Source organism: Thrips palmi, unplaced genomic scaffold (assembly GCF_012932325.1).
Source record: "Thrips palmi isolate BJ-2018 unplaced genomic scaffold, TpBJ-2018v1 HiC_scaffold_5, whole genome shotgun sequence".
In the NCBI taxonomy this organism is placed as follows: Eukaryota; Metazoa; Arthropoda; class Insecta; order Thysanoptera; family Thripidae; genus Thrips; species Thrips palmi.
The window spans coordinates 6060378-6083246 of NW_023144632.1; the positions used below are offsets into that span (position 1 = coordinate 6060378).

Sequence of the window (22869 nt, forward strand, 5' to 3'; positions counted from 1 at the left end):
CCGCACCGTGTCGTTCTATGGCTTGTGGGTGCCTCCCCCTCGGGAGCTCGCACCCTGATCCGGCCTCTTGGCCCGGCGGGGCCTGGCAAGGGGCGGTGGGGTGGGGCGGGGCGGGGCGCACGCGGCAGGGCGGGGCGCGGCGGACAGTTCGGTGCCCTGGGCTTGTCCCTGCTCGTCCCGCTTGAGGTGGTCGCGCGGCGGTCGGTGTAGCGAGGCTGGCACGCGGTTGCTGCAGTCCTGTCCGCCAACCTACAGGCTGCGCTGCAGGCCGAGCTGCAGGCCGAGCTGCAGGCCGAGCTGCAGGCCGAGCTGCAGGCCGAGCTGCAGGCCGCGCTGCAGGCCGCGCTGCAGGCCGAGCTGCTGGCCATGCTGCACGGCGCGCCGGCCGTCGCCGGTCCAACAGCACCAGGGCGACGACGGGGCGCCGCCGTCACCTCACTACAGTAGCCGAGGGGACTGTCCCTTTGGCTCTCCTTTTCCGGTGAGTGCGAACCCCGTGACCGAGACCCTGGTCTTGGGGCGGCCAATCCAAGCATTGCAACGCGGGTACTGCATCGTCACACTTACACTTCACAGTGCGGCGTGAGGCGCGCCTAGCGCGGCCAGCCCCGGCCTCACCATGATGGCGGGGGAGTCGCGGCAGGACTTGCTGGGCAGCAAGAGCAACGTGGGCTCTTCCACGTCGCAGCAGTCCCTGCAGCCCATGAGCAGCGAGTTCTCGCTCTCCTCGCTCGAGAAGCGCTTCCTTCTGCTGGCCGAGCGGGGCGACGTCGCCACTGTCAGGAAGTATGTCAGCGAGTCAACATCAGACGGCTCACATAGCTCGCCCACAAAGTTGACAAACTGCGCCGACTCCCTGCGCTGAGTCCCTGCGCCCACGCCCAAATTAAAATACGCCGATGTGGGCTTCGCTTTGTGTGCGGCAGACTGCTCGAGGAGTACAAAGACAAACCGGAGCAGCTCAACATCAACTGCGTGGACCCGCTGGACCGGTCCGCGCTCATCGCCGCCATCGAGAACGAGAACGCGGAGCTGATGCGGCTGCTGCTCGAGTTCAACATCAAAGTCAAGGTGCGTTGGGTGCGGCTACTTTCCGGGCAGACACCTAGGCCGCTGCTGGCCGGCCGGCAGGCGCCCCCTTCCGGGTCCTCACCCCGGCGTCGCCACACTCGCTGAGGCGCCGCGGCGTCGCGCACCGCACCGTCCCTGCATCCCAAATCAGGGCCTCGCGTCGCGGCCTCGCCGCCCCGCCCTTTGCCCTTGTTCCGCGGCGCGGCCCCGCCCGCTCTGATCCGAGCGAGTTTGCCTCGTCGCGGCCGGAGAAAAACGGTAACGATCCCGCGCCCTGCAGGCTGACTCCGAACAGCGCTCTCGTCGCTCTGTCTCTCTCGCACTCGTGGGGCTGTCCGGACAGTGTCCGCAGCGATGCGAGAGAGCACTGCTTTGGAATCGCCCTGCTGCACTCTGCCGTTTCAAAGGCTTGCTTTGCCGCAGGACGCGCTGCTGCACGCCATCAAGGAGGAGTACGTGGAGGCCGTGGAGATGCTGCTCGAGTGGGAGGAGAAGATCCACGTGCAGGGCCAGCCCTACGTAAGCGGCTCCACTCCGCCGTCTTCGCGCCGGCTTCGCGGCTTCCGTTTCGGCGACAACGTGGAACCGCGCACTGTCGCTGTGTCTTTACTGTGTGCAGAGCTGGGAGGCCGTGGACCGGTCCTCGTCCACCTTCACGCCGGACATCACGCCGCTCATCCTGGCCGCGCACATGAACAACTACGAGATCCTCAAGATCCTGCTGGACCGAGGGGCCACCCTGCCCATGCCCCACGACGTGAGGTGAGCACCCAAAAAGGACACCGAAGACACGCAAAAAAACAAGAAAAGATCCACTCGGAATGTGAGAGGAGTTATAGAGTCTTTCAAAAAAAAATTAGTAGGGGCGTGTCTGAACTGGGTGGATCGCTGCGGCGCGCATGGTACGTGCTGGACTGTGATCCGCCAACACGACTATTCCTCGTTAGGACAAGCCGCTTCACACTTGAAATCGACTTTTTGCAATCGTGGCATTTCGTTTTATACAGACAGCCGCCGCACTATTAGGATCGCGGCTTCCCCGCAATGCCACAGAGTTCTGGTTGGTTTTCCTGTTGAAATAAGAGGAACTCGTACCCAGAATCGCGTCATTGCGACACGAAAAGGGAAAAAAGCAGGGACTTTGGTTTGTTGAGGCGCCCGGCTGACAACGCCCCCTGCTCTGAAATTGTTCGACTCGCTGACATCCCCGTGGGAGACTAGGCTATCTCTTGCCGGAAAGAATGCGAGATAGCTCAGTCTTCCCCGGCGGCTGCGCGTTCACTGTCTAGTCTTCCCCGGTGGAGTGGAGTTTGCACGGTCTCCCCCCGAGGCGCCAAGGCCAGGGTCAGGGTCAGGTTGTGATAGTCCGACTGCAACCAGACAGCGGTAGCGCCCGGGTGTCAATTTTCCTGAATACCACCGCGCTGCTGGCTGCTCGCATGTCAAGACCAGGAAAACGGATCAAGTCGGATCAAGCTACGCGATAAACACGGCAGAGAGAGAGAGAGAGAGAGAGAGAGAGAGAGAGAGAGAGAGAGAGAGAGAGAGAGAGAGAGAGAGAGAGAGAGAGAGAGAGAGAACGAGCGGGCCGATTACGGGCTGTATGTTTGAAATTTGAGAACGTTTTGTGCAGGTGCGGCTGCGACGAGTGCATCTCGTCCAGCTCGCTGGACTCGCTGCGCCACTCGCAGGCGCGCATCAACGCCTACCGCGCCCTGTCCGCGCCGTCGCTGATCGCCCTGTCCTCGCGCGACCCCCTGCTCACCTCCTTCGAGCTGTCCTGGGAGCTGCGCCGCCTCGCCAAGATGGAGGCTGAGTTCCGCGCCGAGTACAACGTGAGTACACTGTCGGCGGCGCCGCCGCCAGAAATTTCACGGTCGCCACTCCCGAAAATACAATTTTCGTTGCGCCCCAGCTTGGTTTCTTGGTTTGTGGACTGCGAAAAACCGTTTTTCCTCATGCTTTGTGTCAGAACGAACTTTCTTCCTTCACAGCAAACTAGTTAGTTTGCTTTGACTTTTCATTTCGTTAAAAATGATGAACAAAGTAAACATTTACTTTGTTTGACTAACTTGTTTGCTGTCGAAGCGGCGTTCCGCGGCGTTCGTTCTGGCGACATTCAGTTATTTGGATGTCCAGCAAACAACGAAGCTGGTCCAGGCAGGAAGCTTTTAATTTTCGTGTCGCTGAGTGCGTTACTTCGCTGTGCAGGAGATGCGAGGTGTCTGCCAGACGTTCGTCACCTCGCTGATGGACCAGGCGCGCACCTCCAACGAGCTGGAGATCATGCTCAACTACAACCCCACGGGGGAGAATTGGGAGCCCGGCGAGCGGCAGACGCTGGAGCGCCTCAAGCTCGCCATCAAGTACAAGCAGAAGCAGGTGAATGAATCTCGGGCTGCATCACTGTGAAAATACGTTGTCACTTTATGACCAAGTCGTGGTTATTTTCAACACTTTAAAATGATGATAATCTCGTCACAAATTGATGACATTTTCGTCAAAGCTCCTATACTTGTCTCATGGCGCCACAAGAATGTAATCAATTGTTTTGATGACATCCTTGTAAGGAAAATTAGCCTTGAAATTGTCATCAAGTGACAACTCAAATTTTCACAGTGTAGTAGGACTGTGGGCCTTACACTTTCAAGGTTTATGTACGGTGAGACTTGAATGGTACGGCCCCAACCAGCCCCACACTGTTTAGCGGCGCTACACTAGCGCAAAGGGCCGACAAGCAGGCCTGCCGTGTCACTGTCCTGCCCGGGGCGGTGCAGCGCCGCGCAGTGACGCGCAGTGACGCGCAGTGCGGCACGCTGTTCCCGCCACAGCGCAGCAGCGACGCGGGGGCCCGACTAGGGTGATGTGCCCCGATGATGCGCTGGACTGAGCTGTGATGGGGCCGGGCACGGCCCCGGGGATCCAGAGCCGCTCATCCGTAAAAATCAGCATTTATCGTCGTTTTCACGACTTTTAAAAGCCGAGATTTTGAGAGCGGATAGGCGCCGCATCAGTGTCACAAGGTGTCTGCAAACCGGCTTCAATGAAATAGGCCCGATAAAGCAAACTCGTTCTGGCATTTTGTGTACAGGCGCGGTTTAGAGGGGGAGGGGAGTGAAGTAAAGGTCATATGGCAGACAGGTCGGCGCAACAGAGAAGCATGCTGGGAGCCCGGCAACTGGTTGATCTGATCCCTCCCGAATCCGTCGCCGGCTGCAGCGGAGGACCGCCTACCTGCCAGCCTGCCTGCTAGCCTGCCTGCCAGCCTACCTGCCGGCTTGCCCGGTCTCCTACCATGCATCTCGGTTTCGCGTACCTAAACGCCTGATACGTAGTAGGCAACCAGCATCACAGCACCACTGTTAGGCAGGCAAAATATACACAATCGCCCTCCCTGTCGGGAGCTCCTTAAACCGCGCCTGAATGTGTATGTAATGTGGCCCTCCTCTTCTGACAAGTGGGTTTCGCTTGCGACATTTCCGAGATTGAGTGCGTCACCCCATCATTAAAGTGCCGGCCCAGCCGTGGGCCGTCCCGGCCCGGACCCGCCTTTGGCGTTGTGCAAGCCCCCCCGCCGCCGGGCCCCACGCTCCCACGCGCCGAGCCTGGTTGCCATGGCGACGGCAGCACGGATCAGGGAGAGAGGGAGAGAGAAAGAGGCGCGGGGTGCACGTGGGGGGCGCACTGCAGGAGGAAGTGCAGGCGGGGAACAGAGCAAACGCTTCCGTAAGTGGTGTACTCGACTGGGGCCCTTTGGAATTCGAATCCGTGATGGAGCGGCCCCTCGCGAGGGGCTCGCCGAAGGGCCGCTCCATCACGGATTCGAATTCCAAAGGGCCCCAGTCGAGTAACCCATTTACGGAAGCGTTTGCTCTGTTCCTCGCCTGCACTTCCTCATGCTGCATTGCACCATTCGTGCTATACACATAGCGTTTGGAATCTCAGTGGGGGGTAAGGTCAATATGGACGTCCATATGACCTTAGCTCGTTCGCTACCGAACGAGAACGGTGTTCTCGTCACTTGCCGCGATTTCCCATCCCTTCCTTCGGAGTGAACGTGTTTCGGGGGGGTGTCCGTCGCGGGCTGGGGAACGGACTACCCTTCGTACCAGGGTGACGCGCTCCCAGAAGCGACACTGACTTCAAAGCACCACTGACTCTGCGCCCCCCGCCGGCCGTCCCGGTCCGTCCCGGTCCGTCTCGGCCCGCCCCGGTGTGTTGCAGTTCGTGGCCCACCCCAACGTGCAGCAGCTGCTGGCGGCCATCTGGTACGACGGGCTGCCCGGCTTCCGCCGGAAGTCCATGGTGGGCCAGCTCATCGAGGTGGGCAAGCTGGGCGCCATGTTCCCCGTGCTGTCCACCATCTACATGTTCGCCCCCTACTCGGAGAAGGGCCAGTTCATGAAGAAGCCCTTCGTCAAGTTCATCTGCCACTCGGCGTCCTACGCGTTCTTCCTCAGTAGGTGGACCGCCCCTCCTAGTTGTTTGCACGTCGCACGCCGCAGGTGCCGCAGTGTTCTCTGCCCGCAGTGCTGCTGGCGCTGGCGTCGCAACGGCTCGAGTACCTCGTCATGGAGTGGTTCGGCCCCGACTGGATGCAGGAGATCCTGGCCGACTGGAAGCGACGCGAGAGGGGCTCCCTGCCCGGAATCGTCGAGTTCGGTGTCATTTTTTACGTTTTTAGTACGTATTTCAACTGACTCGAATGATAGTTCTGCAGTAAGAGAATGCTTTCAAAAAAATTAATATTTGTGGTTTTTTTTCTTTTCAGGTTTAGTTTGGAACGAAATGTGCTCCCTCTACCAGGAAGGCCTTTTGGAGTACATCAGCGATCTTTGGAACATCGTAGATTTTTGTACGAACTGCTTCTACGTGACATGGATCTTCCTCAGAGCAGTTTCTTGGTGGCTGGTCAAGGTTGCTCAAAATGTTTCTAAGGAGCAAGGCGTAGATCCGGGCCGTCAGTGTTTCTCAGTGTTTCTCACCTCGGCTCTCTCCATTTTCAGGTGGACCTGTGGAATGGCTTGAACCCTTACTACCCTCGAGAGGCCTGGGATCCCTTCGACCCCATGCTGCTGTCCGAGGGCGCATTCGCAGCCGGGATGATTTTCAGGTACACATCCTTCGGCGAAGGAAACTTGCGAATACTCAAAAACAAACTTGCGAAGCACCACGATTCATGCGTTTCTGTGTCCTCAGTTTTCTCAAGCTGGTGCACATATTTAGTGTGAACCCTCACTTGGGGCCGCTGCAAATCTCCCTCGGCCGAATGATCATCGACATCATGAAGTTCTTCTGCATCTACACGCTGGTCCTGTTCGCCTTTGGCTGCGGTGCGTCCCGATCGCGTCTCGCAGAACGATGGCGCCTGAACGGACAAGCAACCTGATTCCTCCACTCTGCCGCAGGCTTGAACCAGCTGCTCTGGTACTACGCGGAGCTGGAGATGAAGAAGTGCTACCACCTGCCGGACGGCTCGCCGGACTTCGACAACAACGAGAAGGCCTGCGCCATCTGGCGTCGCTTCGCAAAGTACACTGAAAAAAAAAAAAAAACACAGAAATTATAATCCGAAAGCATATTGCCCTGCATAGATAGATGTTCTCGAAATAGTTTTGCATTAGTGTGAGGCGAGGCAAAAAATGCTCTTGAAATAACAACTTGCTGCACACAGTAAGCAATGCCTAATGTTCCCGACTTTCCCAGTCTGTTCGAGACGTCACAATCCCTGTTCTGGGCCAGCTTCGGCCTCGTGGACCTGATGGCGTTCGAGCTGCAGGGCATCAAGAGTTTCACGCGCTTCTGGGCCATGCTCATGTTCGGCTCGTACTCCGTCATCAACATCATCGTGCTGCTCAACATGCTCATCGCCATGATGTCCAACTCGTACCAAATCATTTCGGTGAGTCGGCACAGGGTCGGTTGATATCAGTGGCGCAGCCGTCTCAAGGCTTTTTCTGTGGCCCCTTTGTCGTACTTACTGGCGGAAAGCATCGCAGGCTGGCTACCCAGAAGGCTTTTGTGAAGGGCAAGTGGAAGGGGAGAAGAAAACCCCTCGCTCGCCAAAAATAGCGGTTCGTCTTTGGCTCAGTGTGACCATATACCGACATCCTTTCACTCTGCCGCTTCCCAGGAACGGTCCGACACGGAGTGGAAGTTCGCACGCTCGCACTTGTGGATGTCGTACTTCGAGGAGGGCGGCACGCTGCCGCCGCCCTTCAACATGGCCCCTACGCCCAAGTGGATCAAGAAGACACTGGGCATGGCGCCGCAGGCGAAGCGCTCCGGCTCCGTCAAGGTGGGCGTCTGCCTGGGCCTCGCCGCGTCGCAGCAACCCAGCAATTCGATTACTGCTCTTATTTTCTTATTTTTCACTTACTAATGGCTTTGATGGGCGTGGCGCCACGGCGCAGAGCAAGACCCGGGAGCGTTCCCAGGAGCGGCACGACGCCGTGATGCGGCTGCTGGTGCGGCGCTACGTCACGGCGGAGCAGCGCAAGCGCGACGAGTTCGGCATCACCGAGGATGACGTCATGGAGATCCGCCAGGACATCTCCACGCTCCGCTTCGAGCTCATCGACATCCTCCGCAACAACGGCATGAAGACGCCCAACGTGGACTCCAACGAGTCGGGCAGTAAGTAGAGGCGGTGACGCCCCACGAGGCTTAAGTGTGTCCTCAGTAGTTCTCAGTTTAGTGCTCACAGAGTTTACTCTCAAAGAGTGTACTCAGTACACACTTCTATGATTTTACGCGCACACTTAAGTTCCGCGGTCGGTCCGGGGGGCTGGGCTGTTGTTCTGGGTTCTGACGGCACCTCATTGTTGCAGTCGCCGGCAAGAAGGGCCGCGTCATGGAGCGCCGCCTGCTCAAGGACTTCCAGATCGGCATGGTGGAGGGCATCGTGAAGGACGCCATCTCGAGCGAGAAGGAGCCCAAGGACGTGTTCAGCAAGATCGCGCGCGCCATCGGCCGTCGCACGTCCAGCCAGTCCCAGAAGAAGGACTGGAACGCCGTGGTGCGGCGCAGCACCATCGCCCGCGACCCCATCGGCTCCACGACCGAGGCCCACGTGCGCCGGTCGCGCCAGTCCCTGCGCCGCTACATCATCGAGAACCAGGGCGAGGCGCTGTCCTCCATGGACCCCGAGCGCCTCGTGGAGTACAACCCCAAGCTGTCGCTCGTCTCGCCCGCGGCGCGGGTCGCCTACGCCAAGTTCAAGATGAGCAAGATCAAGCAGGAGTACGACAGCAAGGAGGCGGCGGGCGAGGGCGACGCGTCGTCGCAGGCGGGCGACGCGGCCAAGTCCCCGCCCAAAGCCGCCAAGGGCACGACGTCCCAGCCGCCGTCGCAGCCACCGTCGCAGCCGCCATCACAGCCGCCGTCGCAGCCGCCGTCACAGCCAGGCTCCATAATCCGGCCGCGCCCCAAGAGCTCGCTGCCGGCGCCGTCACAAATCGGCAGCCTGAAGAAGGACGCCCCCAAGGCCGAGTCCGTGACCGTGGACATCGAGCCCACGCCCCCGGACGCGGTGGAGGCCCCCACCACCAGCGTCACTGCTCCCCCCGCGGCAGCACCCGCGTCTCCACCCACCGCCCCCGCCACGGCCGCAGAGCCCGCCGCCAAGGACGCCGCCAAGGACACCGCCACGGACACCACCGCCGCCAAGGACACGCTAGGCAAGGCGAGCAGCGTGAAGCAGGACTTCCGGTCCAGGACGCCCATCCCCGAGGAGGAGGAGGACTCAAAGACGCCCGGCGCCACGCGGCCGCCCACCCCAGCGGTCCCCAGCAGCGACGCCAAGCAGGACGAGAAGAAGGACGCAAAGAAGGAAGAGAAGAAGGACTCACCGGTGCGGACGGCGGGCCCCACCAAGCCCGGGGGCAAGTCCAAGATCTCCGGACAGGTGCTGACGGGCTGGTTGTGACCGACCACCGCTGCATCGACCACCGCGACAGACAGACTTGTGGTCGGCTGCACCACGTTAACTTTAACTCGAATTTTAAGTGTTCACTTAACACACGAATGTACTCATCAATAAAGAAACCTTCACCTGGGTCCCCGGCAATAAAAACGTGCACTGTAAATTTTCTCTAAAATCAGTGTCACAGTGATGTTTCTTTTTCATTTTCTCACATGGTTTGTTATTCCGTAGAAATACCATTAAAATGTTGTTGATGGAGTGGAGTGTGTTTATGCCCTAATCCCTTCGTTTCCTCACTGGTCCCCAAAAAAGGAGCACAACAACAAAAAATTAATTACTTCATTCTATCCCCAACACACATTTATACTTACCTGGTGCAGTCATAAAGTTTCTTACGGGAGCCCCTCGAGCAGCGAGGCAAAATATGTCCCCTGCATTCCATGCGAGGCAGCCTCAAAGTCGCAATAACAGAAAATGAGGGCCGTATGTTGCCCGACGTCCGTCCCAGGTATTCCGTGCCTTGGTGCCGCTTGGTGCCTCTTGGTGCCCTTTGAACTTCTGCCTGAGGTGCCCTGCCGGCCCGCTGGCCCTGCTGCTGGCCCTGCTGCTGGGCTGATTTGAAACAGGTTACAACGGCTGGCGCCGGGGCACCGCGCCAAGGAATCTTACCCGACGCTCTGTCAAAAAATTAAGTAAGTAGTCAAAAATTTAGTCATGGTTGAAATTCCTTAATTCATGTCACTCCTAGTCGGCAGATAAAACAACACTTTTTACTCAATGTGATTGCATTCGTTGAAAAGTTACAGTGAGGGATGATTCGGCTCTCAGAACCGTCCACCCCATGGCAGTGCCGCGAGCCTGGCTGGGAGGAGGTAGAACTCAAGGCGGCGGGGCGGGGCGGGGCGGGGCGGGGGGCGGGGCGGGGTCTACAGTCGTGCAGCCGCTCGGGCGGGCAGGCTTGCCTTTGCGAGGTGCGGGCCACCCTGTATATGCATACCAGGGAGTCGAAGGCAGTATCTGTAATCTCAGCGGGGAGGGGGTTGGGGGAGGGGGCACTAAGGGGGTTGGGGCGGCTCATCCGAAGCCCCTCAGTCCCCTCAAACCCTAACGCCTCCGCTCCCCACCCCTCCGACACTCAACAGCCGGCCAGTCGAGCGACCAACCAGCAACACTGAGTGTTGATAAATGTGGGACAGGCGGTGGCGGCCCTCGCAGCACGCGCAGCCATTGGCGCAACCCTCTCTTCCACGCAGGACCTGACGGCCGGACTACCACCGGAAAGCGCATGTCGGGTGAGTCACGGGCATTATTCCATTCGCCGAAATCCGCTCTCAATACGTGCTAAATGGCACTAATTACAACAAACATATATTTTAAAAATATTCATATCTTTTCTCGCGCGAAGTTGATGGTCGGCGACTGGCAACCCTGCCGCTGGACGGTGTCTTCCTTTCTGCCAAAATTGTGTTGGTAATAATTAGCTTTTCCTCATGCCCACACCACTGTTGGGCCGGCTAGGCTAGGTGTGCCTTTCCGCGTTTCTGGGAAAGAAGCCCCGGCAAGGCGCGCCCTTTCGGCACCCCGCGCCACGCACCGCCACGCCGTCGCAGTGAATATGGAGCAGCGCAAGAAAAGCAATACCAGCGTACGTAGCTAGGGGAGCAAGGACCTAAAATTTTTATATCTGTTCGCGGACAGCATTCGGTGGTTAATTTTCTTCTCACCTTTCAAGCTCGGGCCGATGCTGGCTGGAGCCGTCGCCGGGCTTGGCGGCCACCCGCAGGGCCGCGGGTCCGTGGCGGTGCAGGTGGAGCAGCACGACGGGCAGCACGGCGAGCAGCACGGCGCGGCGGCATCCGCGGCGCAGGACAAGCCCAAGCCCCGCACCATCCACATGCCCAACCTGCCGAGGCCCCTCAGCCTGGAGGAGAAGCGCTACCTCCTGGCCGTCGAGAGGGGCGACATCGCCGCAGTGCGCAGGTATCGGGCCGGTGCCATGGCAATGCGTTGCTCTGCGGATGTGACGAAATGTTGAGACTTGCCTCCACAGAATCCTCTCTTTCTGGCAGGATCATCCAGCGGGCCGAGCGCACCAAGTCGCTGAACGTGAACTGCGTGGACCCGCTGGGGCGCGGCGCGCTCTCGCTGGCCATCGACAACGAGCAGCTGGACATGGTGCAGCTGCTGGTGGTGATGGGCGTGGCCACCGGGGACGCGCTGCTCATCGCCATCGACGCCGGCTTCGTGGAGGTGGTGGAGCTGCTCCTGGAGCACGAGGAGCTGGTGCACAAAGAGGGCGAGCCTTACGTGAGTCGTGGCAGCAACAGGTTCTCAGCGAGTGGGGCTCGAACCTGACCGTTTCCTACCCGGTTGCCGCGGTTGGGGTTTGGCTGACCGAAATGAAGACGGCTGTCGTGTTTTGGGCTGAACTCTTTGCTGATCGTACACCCGCAGCGTGCTGGCCGAAAGATTTTTCTGTCTTATGCCCTGCCTCGGGTGTATGCTATTGGCAGAAAGTGTTTGGGTCGTAACGCAGACACCTCGTGTTTTGTGGTGACTTTCAGCGGCCTTCCATCCGCGAATCACGTCACCCCCTCCGGAGTAAGGTCATATGGAAGATAGGTCTCCCAGCATGCATCTCGGTTGCGCAGACCTATCTTCCATATGACCTTACTCCGGAGAACATCGTTTGTACGACCTCTTTTTGTCCGACCTGCCGAAATTCGTCCTAGCCTCTAAGTGAAGCCTGTTCCTTCTGTCGGGTCGCAGAGCTGGGAGAAGGTGGACTGGAACGTGGCCATGTTCACGCCGGACATCACGCCGCTCATCCTGGCCGCGCACCGCAACAACTACGAGATCCTCAAGATCCTGCTGGACCGCGGCGCCACGCTGCCCATGCCGCACGACGTCAAGTGCGGCTGCGACACGTGCCTGCGCGAGCAGCGCGAGGACTCCCTGCAGGTGCCCTTTCGCCTTCCTCGCCTTTCGCCTCGCCTTCCGCCTCGCCTTCCGCCTCGCCTTCCGCCTCGCCTTCCGCCTCGCCTTCCGCCTCGCCTTCCGCCTCGCCTTCGCCTCGCCTTCCGCCTCGCCTTCCGCCTCGCCTTCCGCCTCGCCTTCCGCCTCGCCTTCCGCCTCGCCTTCCGCCTCGCCTTCCGCCTCGCCTTCCGCCTCGCCTTCCGCCTCGCCTTCCGCCTCGCCTTCCGCCTCGCCTTCCGCCTCGCCTTTCGCCTCGCCTTCCGCCTCGCCTTCCGCCTCGCCTTCCGCCTCGCCTTCCGCCTCGCCTTCCGCCTCGCCTTCCGCCTCGCCTTCCGCCTCGCCTTCCGCCTCCCCTTTTCCGCCTCGCCTTCGCCTCGCCTTCCGCCTCGCCTTCCGCCTCGCCTTCCGCCTCGCCTTCCGCCTCGCCTTCCGCCTCGCCTTCCGCCTCGCCTTCCGCCTCGCCTTCCGCCTCGCCTTCCGCCTCGCCTTCCGCCTCGCCTTCCGCCTCGCCTTCCGCCTCGCCTTCCGCCTCGCCTTCCGCCTCGCCTTCCGCCTCGCCTTTCGCCGCGGCCATGCTCCGGCCACGCCTTGGCCACGCCTCGGCCCACGCGTGCGCCCTCTCTAGTTTCATTAATTTCTTTTCTTGAGGAAAGATGAAACAATGCAAGGCTGGCCCCACAATAAATTAGCGAAGGAATTCACGCTTCGCTGGGCAGCACCATCGCTTGCTTCAAACCGCTCGAATCCCTGACCGCAGCCCACAGTCCGCAGGGAGCAGACCGGCGCAGACGCACTTATTAGTTTCATTTCCTGGCCGAGCTCGCCTTTTCCTCTTTCCGCGCGAATGCACGTCATACGTGGACCTCTCTCTCTCTCTCTCTCTCTCTCTCTCTCTCTCTCTCTCTCTCTCTCTCTCTCTCTCTCTCTCTCTCTCTCTCTCTCTCTCTCTCTCTCTCACACACACACACACATACATACCAGCCTTATTGCGATGTTCCACAAAACCGCCTCGACCGCCACGATTCTTTTTACTGAGAGACTGGGTCGCTCCGACTGGGTAGCCTTCTGGCGCATGGCGCTGTCCGATGCCGAGACTGGCACACTGGCGCATGGCGCTGTCCACCGCAGAGAGTGGGTGGCCTCATGCCGCTGTCCCCAAGCTGCCCCTTGGCCCTGTCCGATGCCGAGACTGGCACACTGGCGCATGGCGCTGTCCACCGCAGAGAGTGGGTGGCCTCGTGCCGCTGTCCCCAAGCTGCCCCTTGGCCCTGTCCGATGCCGAGACTGGCACACTGGCGCATGGCGCTGTCCACCGCAGAGAGTGGGTGGCCTCATGCCGCTGTCCCCAAGCTGCCCCTTGGCCCTGTCCGATGCCGAGACTGGCACACTGGCGCATGGCGCTGTCTACCGCAGAGAGTGGGTGGCCTCGTGGTGCTGTCCCCAAGCTGCCCCTTGGCCCTGTCCACCCCCGTGACTGAGCAGCCCTTTTGCCGCCGCAGCACTCGGCGGCCCGGCTGTCGGAGTACCGCGCGCTGTCCAGCCCGTCGCTCATGGCGCTGTCCTCCGCCGACCCGCTGCTCACCACCTTCCAGCTGTCCTGGGAGCTGCGCGAGCTGGCCACGGCGGAGCCCGAGTCGCGCGCCGACTACCTGGAGCTGCGAAAGAGCTGCCAGCAGTTCGCCGTCGACCTGCTGCAGCAGATCCGCTCCTCCACCGAGCTGGCCGTCATCCTGAACCACGACCCCAACAGCCCGCCGTACGAGGACGGCGAGCACATGAAGCTGGCCCGCCTAGAGCTGGCCATCCTGTACAAGCAGAAGAAGGTACCGTAAAGGTGTGACTGAGGAATGGGAACCACCGTACTGAACATAAATTTAGTTGGTCATTCGAGCAGGCGACGACACTGATAGCAATACTCACATAGCCATTGAATGATGTAAAATCTCGCTCTGGGTGCTTTGTGAGTAGAAGACAAGGGCGTGCATGTTGGCGCGAGGCGAGGCTGCTCGCGGTGAACACGGCCTTCTGCTTGCAGTTCGTGGCGCACCCCAAGGTGCAGCAGCTGCTGGCCGCGCTGTGGTACGAGGGCCTGCCCGGCTTCCGGCGCAAGAGCATGGTGGGCAAGGCCCAGGACCTGGCCGTCATCGCGCTGCTCTTCCCGCTGTACTGCACCGTGTACATGGTGGCGCCCGACTCGCGCCTCGGCCGCCACGTGCGCAAGCCCTTCATCAAGTTCCTGCTGCACGCCTCCTCCTACCTCTTCTTCCTGCGTAAGCGCCCGCCAAGGGCTCAAGGCTCGCCATCGATTGGATGGTCCAGCCCCAGGCTACTCTAACTGCGGTATCCTGTTGGTTGCAGTGGTCCTGATTCTGGTGTCGCAGCGGATCGACGTCAAGATCATGGCCTTCTTCCACGGCGAGGACGTCATGGAGCGCCAGCGCGGCAACGCGCCCACGCCCCTGGAGTGGGTCGTGGCGGTGTACGTGCTGGGTGCGTGTTTGTCCGTTTGGGACGAGGACACCCAGGCGGACACGAACTTCATCAGTGCCTTCCGGTGCAGGTTTCATCTGGGAGGAGACGGCGGAGATGCTGCGCGAGGGCATGCGGCGCTACCTGCGCAACCTGTGGAACTTCATCGACTTCTCGCGCAACCTGCTGTACGTGCTGTGCTTCGTGTTCCGCGCCGCCGCCTTCGTGCAGCAGCGCCGCGAGGTGGCCGCCGACCCCCAGAGCGCCTTCGTGCCGCGCGAGCGCTGGTCCGAGTTCGACCCGCAGCTCGTGGGCGACGGCGTGTTCGCGGCGGCCAACATTCTCAGGCAGGGCAGAGCGGCAGGGCGCAGGCATTCCTCCGACGTGCTGCAATAAGGCGGATTCGGCGACAACAATGGCAATGTTTTTTGTCCCGCAGCGCCCTCAAGCTGGTGCACCTGTTCTCGATAAACCCTCACCTCGGACCGCTGCAGATCTCGCTGGGCCGCATGGTGAACGACATCGTCAAGTTCCTCTTCATCTACAGTCTTGTCCTCTTCGCCTTCGCCTGCGGTAAGTCCATTTGGCCCTATTTTGCCCGTTCAGCTTGTGGCTCCGGTCAATAAGTTTTCTTTTCGCCGCTCCAGGGATGAACCAGCTGCTGTGGTACTTCGCCGAGCTGGAGCGCCGACGCTGCTTCAGCCTCCCCGACGGCCGAGCCAACTGGGAGGAGCACGCCGACTCGTGCACCAAGTGGCGCAGCTTCGCAAAGTAGCCCGCCGTGCTTTAGAGCGTGTCCGTCGTGCGCCTGTGTCGGTAGAGCGAGTGCTTCACCAAGTACGGCGTGTTTCCAGCCTGTTCGAGGCGTCGCAGTCCTTGTTCTGGGCGAGCTTCGGCAACGTGGGCATCGACTCCTTCGAGCTGACCGGCATCAAGCAGTACACGCGCTTCTGGGGGCTGCTCATGTTCGGCTCGTACTCCGTCATCAACGTGATCGTGCTGCTGAACCTCCTCATCGCCATGATGTCCAACTCGTACGCCATGATCGAGGTACATCCAAACAAAATGCCAGAGTCTTTCCGTTTCGGCGAGTCCTTGACCAGCTCCCTGCCCTGACTCTTCCAAAAGGAACGCTCGGACACGGAGTGGAAGTTCGCCCGGACGAGGCTCTGGATGTCGTACTTCGAGCAGGGCGCCACGCTGCCGCCGCCCTTCAACATCTTCCCCACCCCCAAGAGGATCATGCGCCTCTTGCGCCCCAAGTCCGGACTGCGGAGGATGTCCACCAAGGTACGCCGCCGCCGCTCCGCCTGGCCGCGAGCGCCTGCGGAGCGCTGGGTAGGCAACCCCACGCACAGGGCGCCGCAACGGGCTGGTCTACCCTGGCGGTCGCAGGGGCTCCGGCCAGCAGTCAGCACATTTTTCTCATTTAAAACAAACCAGCCCAATCCAAGTCATCAAATCCGCGCAAACTAATAGGAGTTTGAATTAACGGAGTGCAACGCGTTAATCCGCACTTGGCATTTGGGGCAGGGGGTCCTGGCTGAAGGTGTCGTACTGAGGGTGTGCTTGCTGCGCAGCGCAAGGAGCGCGTGGAGCGCGAGCGGGACTACCGCTACTCGGCCGTGATGCGCGCGCTGGTGTGGCGGCACGTCTCCAAGTCGCACCGCGCCTGCATCGAGGCCCCCGTCACCGAGGACGACGTCAACGAAGTCAAGGGCGACATCTCGGCGCTGCGCTGCGACCTGCTGGAGGTCATGAGCAGGAACGGCTTCGACGTGAGCGCGGTGCGGGCGGCGGACGACCGGAGTAAGTGGCTTTCCAATTCCCCGAAGACTCATGTCGTGATTGCGGCTCAGCGGCACTGTCGACCTACCGGGCTTTCGTCGCTCTGTCTCTCTCGCACTCGGGGCGTCACGCGAAGGTGCAAGCGGGACGGAGCGAGGAAACGCAGTGTGGAATCGCTCTGGGACCTTGACGCGGTAATTGGCGGTCGGGGTCCGCCTGCTGCACCCGCCCACGATGCTGTTGGTGCATCAGAGCATCGACTGGAAGTAACTAAGTAACCCACCTCGCCTCCCCCGCGTTGCAGACGCCCCCGGCAACAAGCGGCAGCGCGTGTGGGAGCGCCGCCTGCTCAAGGACTTCCACGTGGCGCCCGTGGCGACGGTGGACGAGGAGGAGCAGCTCATCATGGCGCCGCCGCCGGAGAACGAGACGGGGCTGCAGCGCTTCCGCAGGGTGGCCAAGCTGGCCGTGCTGCAGGCCAGCACCATGCGCTGGCGCCAGGTGCGACCACCAACCCGACCACCATCCGAGACCCCATTGGATTATGTGCCCAATTTGCTGAGGTCTCCTACTCTGTGCGCAGGTCGTCCAGGGGCTGTGCCAGGCGTCGCAGATCGGGCGCTGCCACAACCGGGAGTCCTTCATGAACCAGCAGAGCCTGCAGCGCGCCATGGAGGAGGCGCGTCGGCTGGCGGAGGAGACTGGCGCCGTGGGCCTCAACGCCCCGAGCGGCGGTAGCTCCCCGATGCCGCCCTTGCCGGGGACGCGCGACTTCCGGGAGTTGCTGCGGGGCGAGCCGCGGCCGCAGCGCCGCGACAGCGGGGACTGTCGGGCCGGCGGAGACCGCGGGGACGCAGGTTGGGCTCTTGATTGGAGGTTTTCTGCTTAACTAAACAAGCTTGACGATTCATACTCCATTTCCTTGCTACTCTGGGCAGGGACCAGCACGGCAGATTACGGCCCCGGCCCGGCCCTGCAGCGGTTGTCCGTCCGCAGAAGATCACTGAGCAAGTCAACTAAGCGCCGGGCGCCTGCCACGCCTCGGGTGGAGTCCGTCGACGGCGACCTCGAGCACGCCCACCCGCACTCTGCAGACAGCCGGGGAACGGAGGTGGGCGCCAAGGAGGTTCCCGACGGTCTCCATGGCGCATTTCACGACGTGACAGCGGTGAAGGCCGAGGCCTCCCCGACTCCCGGGGACAGCGCCACGAGTTCGCGAGGGTCGACTCCATCACCGCCACCGCCTCCACCTCCTCTTCCCCCGCAGCACTACGATCTGCCACCTGCCCTGGCCAGCTCGCCGCCGCCGCACTTCGAGGAGCCGGAGTTCCTGTCCCACCCCATCCTGCGACGCCGCGACGCCTCGCCAGACCTGTTCGCCGAGGCCGGGCTGCGGGGCTGGGCGGCATCGTCCCCGGTGCCCGACGTGCCCGACGTGCCCGACGTGGACGCCGCCAGACAGTCCGGATCGCTCACACGGCGCACCCCCATCTTCACGGTGCAGTCGGCAGCGTCCTCCAGGGACGGCAGTCGTCCCGCGTCCCCCGGGCCGCCCCAGACCTCGGCGCCCAGGCCCGCGCCCCCCGGGCCGCCCCAGACCTCGGCGCCCAGGCCCGCGTCCCCCGGGCCGCCCCAGACCTCGGCGCCCAGGCCCGCGCCCCCGGGCCGCCCAGACCTCGGCGCCCAGGCCCGCGTCCCCCGGGCCGCCCCAGACCTCGGCGCCCAGGCCCGCGTCCCCCGGGCCACCCCAGACCTCGGCGCCCAGGCCCGCGTCCCCCGGGCCGCCCCAGACCTCGGCGCCCAGGCCCGCGTCCCCCGGGCCGCCCCAGACCTCGGCGCCCAGGCCCGCGCCCCCCGACCGCCTCGCTCTCATGCAGCCGATGGCCAAGGCCGCCGCGTCGACGCCGTCCCCTGGGGCGGCTGGGGCGGCGTTTCCGAGCACTTCACCGAGCACCGAGCTGCTGCAGGTGCCGCAGGTGGACGGCCGCAGCACGCCGCCAGCCCTCGCCGCCATCGAGAAGAAGACCAAGTATCAGCATCGCGCGGGCGCTTGGCTGTGAGCACCCCAACTCACTGTACTGTTTTCTCTTAAATTAAGACTAAGCTCACAATACAACTGGACTTGACAAATAGTATAAAAATAAAAGTACCTAAATATTTAAAACCTATTTTAAAAATTCTAAACTTTTGAAATGCCATCGACCGTGGAGTGCGACTCGTCAAGCAGGGCACTTGGAGACAGTTGTTCCGAATCGCGGAGGGTACGTCACGTCACTGCCAAAGTTTTATCAGCACCGCTGCTGGCTCGCAGTGCATCAAGCTTTTCTAGTCGCGGGCACTTGCGCACTGCATTGCGGCAGGCAAAACCTCTGGTTCGAATCCGGTCCTCAATGGTTTTTGTCGACGTCCTCTTTTATTTTGCTGTCTGTATAAAAGCTACCTTGTACCCTTCTTGACGAGTCGCACTCCACAGTCGATGGTAGGCGAGAGCGTAGAGGCGTTGACACGCAACAACGAACACCGAAGTTAAGCAGGCGGCTCGAACCCCATTGCGGGGGGAGAGGGTCGTGGGGTTCAATTTTTTCTGTCTTATCGTAAACCAAATTTTAAAGAGAGTGGCGTGTATGACTCGATTGTGGTACCATGTGTTGCTTTGCTGAGTGGTGAGGGGGCAGGGGGCTGATGCGGTTTGGCATATGACTCATGTTTTTCGCATTGGACGCACACCGGGTTTTTAGTTTTATGCAAGAAAGAGTCGTCTTCAAACGACGTACTCCGGGACTGCAGGCGTGGCCGCGGCGTGGCTCCGAGACGGCGCGGCGCGGTGTGCGCCGTGGGCCCGTGGGTAGGCCACCCAACGGGCACCAACTCGGCGGTTCGGCCACCGACGCCGCGTGCCACGCGCCGCATGGCGACCTTCGCCTTCGTTTTCGTTTCCACGCGTTCCTTTCGTTGAGGCCGTTTAATTGATTGGGCTGCCGGGTTCCCTGCGTTGGACTGCCCGCCCACTCCACAGCGCTCCTCGTGTCGGTTAGTGTGCGGGGGAACGAGGGGAACTCAAAAGTCAAGGCAACACTCTTAGTTGTCGGAGGTGTTTATTCCAGACTGTAAAGTTGACGGACCCCAAGCGAGCCGCCTCACAGCTTGCGTTCGCTGCCGCGGCTGCCGCGCCGCCGCAGGGCGGGTCGGGTGGGGTGTTGGCGTTCAGTCATCAGGAAGCAGCCGGTGCGGGACAGCTCCGCGACGAGTGGGTCGCCAAAATGGTCCAGTTGTCTCGCCTCGGCCGACTCCTTACAGAGCGTAGTTGTAGCTGGAGTAGCCCAGGGTGTTGACGGCGGGGTAGCCGGCAGCGTAGGTGGCGTAGGCAGGGGCGGCAGCGGCGTAGGTGGTGTAAGCGGGGGCGGCGGCGGCGTAGGTGGCCACAGCGGGGGCGGCGGCGGCGTAGGTGGCCACAGCGGGGGCGGCGGCGGCGTAGGTGTGGACAGCGGGGGCGGCGGCGGCGTAGGTGGCCACAGCGGGGGCGGCGGCGGCGTAGGTGGCCACAGCGGGGGCGGCGGCGGCGTAGGTGGCCACAGCGGGGGCGGCGATGACGGGGGCGGTCTTGGCGACGACCTGGGGGGTACGGACCTCAACCTCGCTGACGTAGGGGGTCTGGACGGGGACGTCGACGGCCACCTTCTGGACGTGGAGCTCAGGCTGGACCTGGGTCACCTGGGGGGTGATGGTGTGCACGGCACGGCTCGGGGCCAGGACGCGCTGCTGCAGCACGGAGTGCAGGGGAGTGGCCAGGGCGCCGAGGTCGGGCTTGATGACGGAGGAGCTGTAGCCGGTCACCACGGGCTTGGGGGCGTAGTGCACCTGCTTGCTGAGGGCGGCAGCCTGAGCGTAGCCCACGGAGGTGCGGGTCTCCACGACGGTGGGGGACTCGACCGCCACGGCGGCAGCTACGGGGGCAGCGGCGTAGGTGTGAACAGCGGGGGCGGCGGCGTAGGTGTGGACCGCGGGGGCCACCAGGCCGAGGCCGGAGGGAGCAGCAGAGGCGACGGCCACGGCCGCGAACAACACCACCTGCAAGGCAAAGGCAAGGCAATGTTAGCCCTCTGAATAATACCCCAGTAGAATTGGGGTGGCGGCAAACAAATCGACCAGAATGGACTAACGCCGATCACTCACCAGAGAGTACATGTTTGGTCTGTGTTGTCCTCCGCGAAGATCAGAAGGAAGTGTGCTGCCGCAGAGACAGCCTTTCGCTTTTATACGACGGCTGCGGCCGGTCCTCCCCTCGTCCCTCCCCGCCCGCCGCGCCGCGCACTGCGGCCCGCAAAAAGAAGAAGGGAGAGGAGGAAGACCTGGACGGTGTGGCTGCGCGGGCCGGACGCTGTGGCTGGCAGGCTAGGCGGGCTGGGCGGGCTGGGCACGGCTAGGCTGCCCGACGCGCTGCATCGAAGGACGGCTTGCAGACACTAGGGAAGCGTCATAACACCACGGCAAGGCGTGTGGCTGGGGTCAATGTGCTCAATGTTTGATTTTGCTCTTTCGGGGGTGTTGCACTTGGCTAGTGAAAAATGAGTGGTCAGAAACACTTGTCGTTTTTTGAAACTTTCTGAAGATTTCTTTGCTGCCCTAAAATGTTTTGATCGGAAAGGATGAAAAAAAACTAGGTTTAGTGGTTACTGCTCCCGTACGTGCGTGCGTGAATTTTTTTTAAATGTGCCCCTTAAAAGCCGACAAAAAATAAACAGTTCACGTTTTTGGTTGTCTTTCCCAGTGCCGAATGCCGATTTGGCGGCGTGCTGATGGTCAGCTTGCCCCAGTGACCCGCCACGCCGCGCGCCACGCCGTGCGCCACTCGCTCCTCTCCTTCTCTAGGTCACTATTTGGCGGTTTACGGGCGTAGGGTTTAATGTGGACCGCGGTGTCTGTCCGGAGTGGCGAGTCCGCGGCGAGTTTCGCGCGGAACTCGCAGAACGAGGACTGTTTAATCTCCTAGGCTGGCGCCCTGCTCTGGCCTACAGTGGGTTTGCCATTTAACACCTCCACTTTCTTCCTTAAAAAAAAAGTAGTATTTTTATTTTGGAGAGTTATGTCGTTCTATTTTCATTTTGTTTTACCAGTGCGTAGTTTAATTTAACATGTACTTATGTAAGTTTTGACAAGAACTTACACAATATCACGCGTGGGTTTGTTTAATGTTAATCAAACTAAATTCGCCAACTCCTGTGTACATTTGCACGAAAAAGCTTGGCAAGCAACACAAGCTTCGTCTTTGTGACGTCAACTCAGTCATATTTGAAGTCCATTAACCCCCTTAGAAATTTACGACTCTCATGGGTCCAGTGACGCGTTGCCAGAAGAAAGACGAGAAAAAAACAAAAACAAAAGAAAATCTAAATTCGGATCTGTGAGCACGCTTTGCAGGGCGAGACACGGCGAGACAGGTGACAACGCCCCATCTTCAAGGTCATATGTTTGGAGAAAACGTAGGTCTCTCGGCATGTGCCACCTCTGCCCAAATCGTTTTGATGACTTTAGGTTCTGCGCGGGGTAATGTCTCGTCCCGCCCTGAACTGGACGCGCCTATCAGGTGCTGGAGAATCTGATTCGGTCCTGCTGCCGGACAGAAGTCGCCGGATGCATCCGGTCCGCCCATAGCCTCATCTACATTTTACAATCGCTTTATGTAGAACGGCCTTTTTGATTGAGTGCTGAGTAGATCGGTCTTCGGAGACGAGCTCGCTGGCTATGTAGATCGGCCATTGCTGATCGGATGCATACAGAAGTTTGGAGTATGCTGACGCGCCACTGCCATCTCGTGGAAGTGGCAGCAGCGGGAGGACCAACATCCATAGAGCAGCCCGCCGCGCGGCAGAGGCTGCAAAGCGTCTTAGTTAATGGTGTTTCCCGAGTGCTGGGCGCAGATAGAGGGCCGGGACTCCATTCTGTAGTTTGGAGGAAATAATGGATATCTATTTTCAGTCGGGCGGGCCAATTGGAGCGGTTCATTTCCATTTCGCCGGGATGAAGAGAGCGGGGAGAGGGGGGGGGGCGAACCTCCGAACGGCCTTGCCACACCCAAAGGAACCGGTACTGACCAAAACAATAAGAGAAGCGCAGAGTAATGACGCGTAGCGCCGTGCCGTGGCGAGGCGGGCAACGCTTGGTGGGCACAGCGGTGGGCACAGTCTGGTCGGCAAGGTTCAGCCTGGGAGGCACGGGCACAGCGTGGTGGGCACAGCCCTACTGTGTGGGTCTGGGTGTGTGTGTGTGTGTGCATCCATAGCCCTAAGTGTATGCGCCGCCATCCACACGAGTTGACTCGATCACATTTCGTACCGAAAGAGGCGCCCAAAGTTTGCACAATGCTGCGCCGAGAGACAGGCGCCCAACGACGCATTCATACACAGCGCCCATGAAACCGAGTCTCTCGAGTTCTAGCAACAAGGTTCCTATTTGTGGGAACGTCAAATTTAATATCGGAAATCATATTTCCGGGAGTCCGAATGCAGTGAGACTGCGTGTTTATTTGTCTAAAGTGAATTTAGTTTGCGGCTGGGGGGAGGGTGTGTGTGTGTGGGGGGGGGGGGGGGGGCTCTCATCCGAAGCCTACTTTGTCGCCCCGTCTCTTTCGCGCTCCCTCGCAG

General features: G+C 60.8%; 3 protein-coding genes across 3 annotated transcripts; 2 read left to right on the plus strand and 1 right to left on the minus strand.

Moving 5' to 3' along the window:
- The first annotated feature begins 374 nt into the window (after positions 1-374).
- Positions 375-9254, plus strand: LOC117650803 (transient receptor potential protein). The gene is made up of 17 exons (XM_034394404.1): positions 375-481; positions 577-786; positions 927-1071; positions 1495-1590; positions 1691-1833; positions 2705-2906; positions 3283-3453; positions 5296-5530; positions 5602-5754; positions 5843-5988; positions 6078-6184; positions 6271-6404; positions 6480-6603; positions 6778-6973; positions 7205-7369; positions 7485-7707; positions 7902-9254. The coding sequence occupies exons 2-17, from the start codon at positions 620-622 to the stop codon at positions 8996-8998; spliced, it is 3504 nt and encodes a 1167-aa protein (XP_034250295.1). The 5' UTR covers positions 375-481; positions 577-619; the 3' UTR covers positions 8999-9254.
- A 1356-nt stretch (positions 9255-10610) lies between these two features.
- Positions 10611-18288, plus strand: LOC117650804 (transient-receptor-potential-like protein). The gene is made up of 17 exons (XM_034394405.1): positions 10611-10640; positions 10803-10975; positions 11065-11302; positions 11765-11956; positions 13471-13794; positions 14007-14241; positions 14330-14461; positions 14532-14787; positions 14880-15013; positions 15088-15211; positions 15295-15490; positions 15569-15730; positions 16021-16249; positions 16533-16729; positions 16812-17085; positions 17167-17726; positions 18163-18288. The coding sequence occupies exons 1-17, from the start codon at positions 10611-10613 to the stop codon at positions 18286-18288; spliced, it is 3582 nt and encodes a 1193-aa protein (XP_034250296.1).
- Positions 18289-18333: 45 nt separating this feature from the next.
- Positions 18334-20466, minus strand: LOC117650805 (pupal cuticle protein G1A-like). The gene is made up of 3 exons (XM_034394407.1): positions 20402-20466; positions 19682-20296; positions 18334-18378 (listed from the first exon to the last, which is right to left on the minus strand). Exons 1-3 carry the CDS (start codon positions 20411-20413, stop codon positions 18334-18336), a joined length of 672 nt encoding a protein of 223 aa, XP_034250298.1. The 5' UTR covers positions 20414-20466.
- Between the last annotated feature and the right edge of the window lie 2403 nt (positions 20467-22869).

Bases quoted from the DNA above. Each gene is read 5' to 3' on its own strand.
- LOC117650805 (XM_034394407.1), bottom strand. The intron at 18,379-19,681 runs GTGGCCACCTAC...TTAAATATTTAG, and splicing joins ACGCCGCCGCCGCCCCCGCT to GTACTTTTATTTTTATACTA.
- LOC117650803 (XM_034394404.1), top strand. From the start codon at position 620: ATGATGGCGGGGGAGTCGCGGCAGGACTTGCTGGGCAGCAAGAGCAAC. The intron at 1,072-1,494 runs GTGCGTTGGGTG...GCTTTGCCGCAG, and splicing joins AGTTCAACATCAAAGTCAAG to GACGCGCTGCTGCACGCCAT. The intron at 7,370-7,484 runs GTGGGCGTCTGC...GCCACGGCGCAG, and splicing joins AGCGCTCCGGCTCCGTCAAG to AGCAAGACCCGGGAGCGTTC.
- LOC117650804 (XM_034394405.1), top strand. From the start codon at position 10,611: ATGGAGCAGCGCAAGAAAAGCAATACCAGC. The intron at 11,957-13,470 runs GTGCCCTTTCGC...TTGCCGCCGCAG, and splicing joins AGCGCGAGGACTCCCTGCAG to CACTCGGCGGCCCGGCTGTC. The intron at 17,086-17,166 runs GTTGGGCTCTTG...TACTCTGGGCAG, and splicing joins CGGAGACCGCGGGGACGCAG to GGACCAGCACGGCAGATTAC.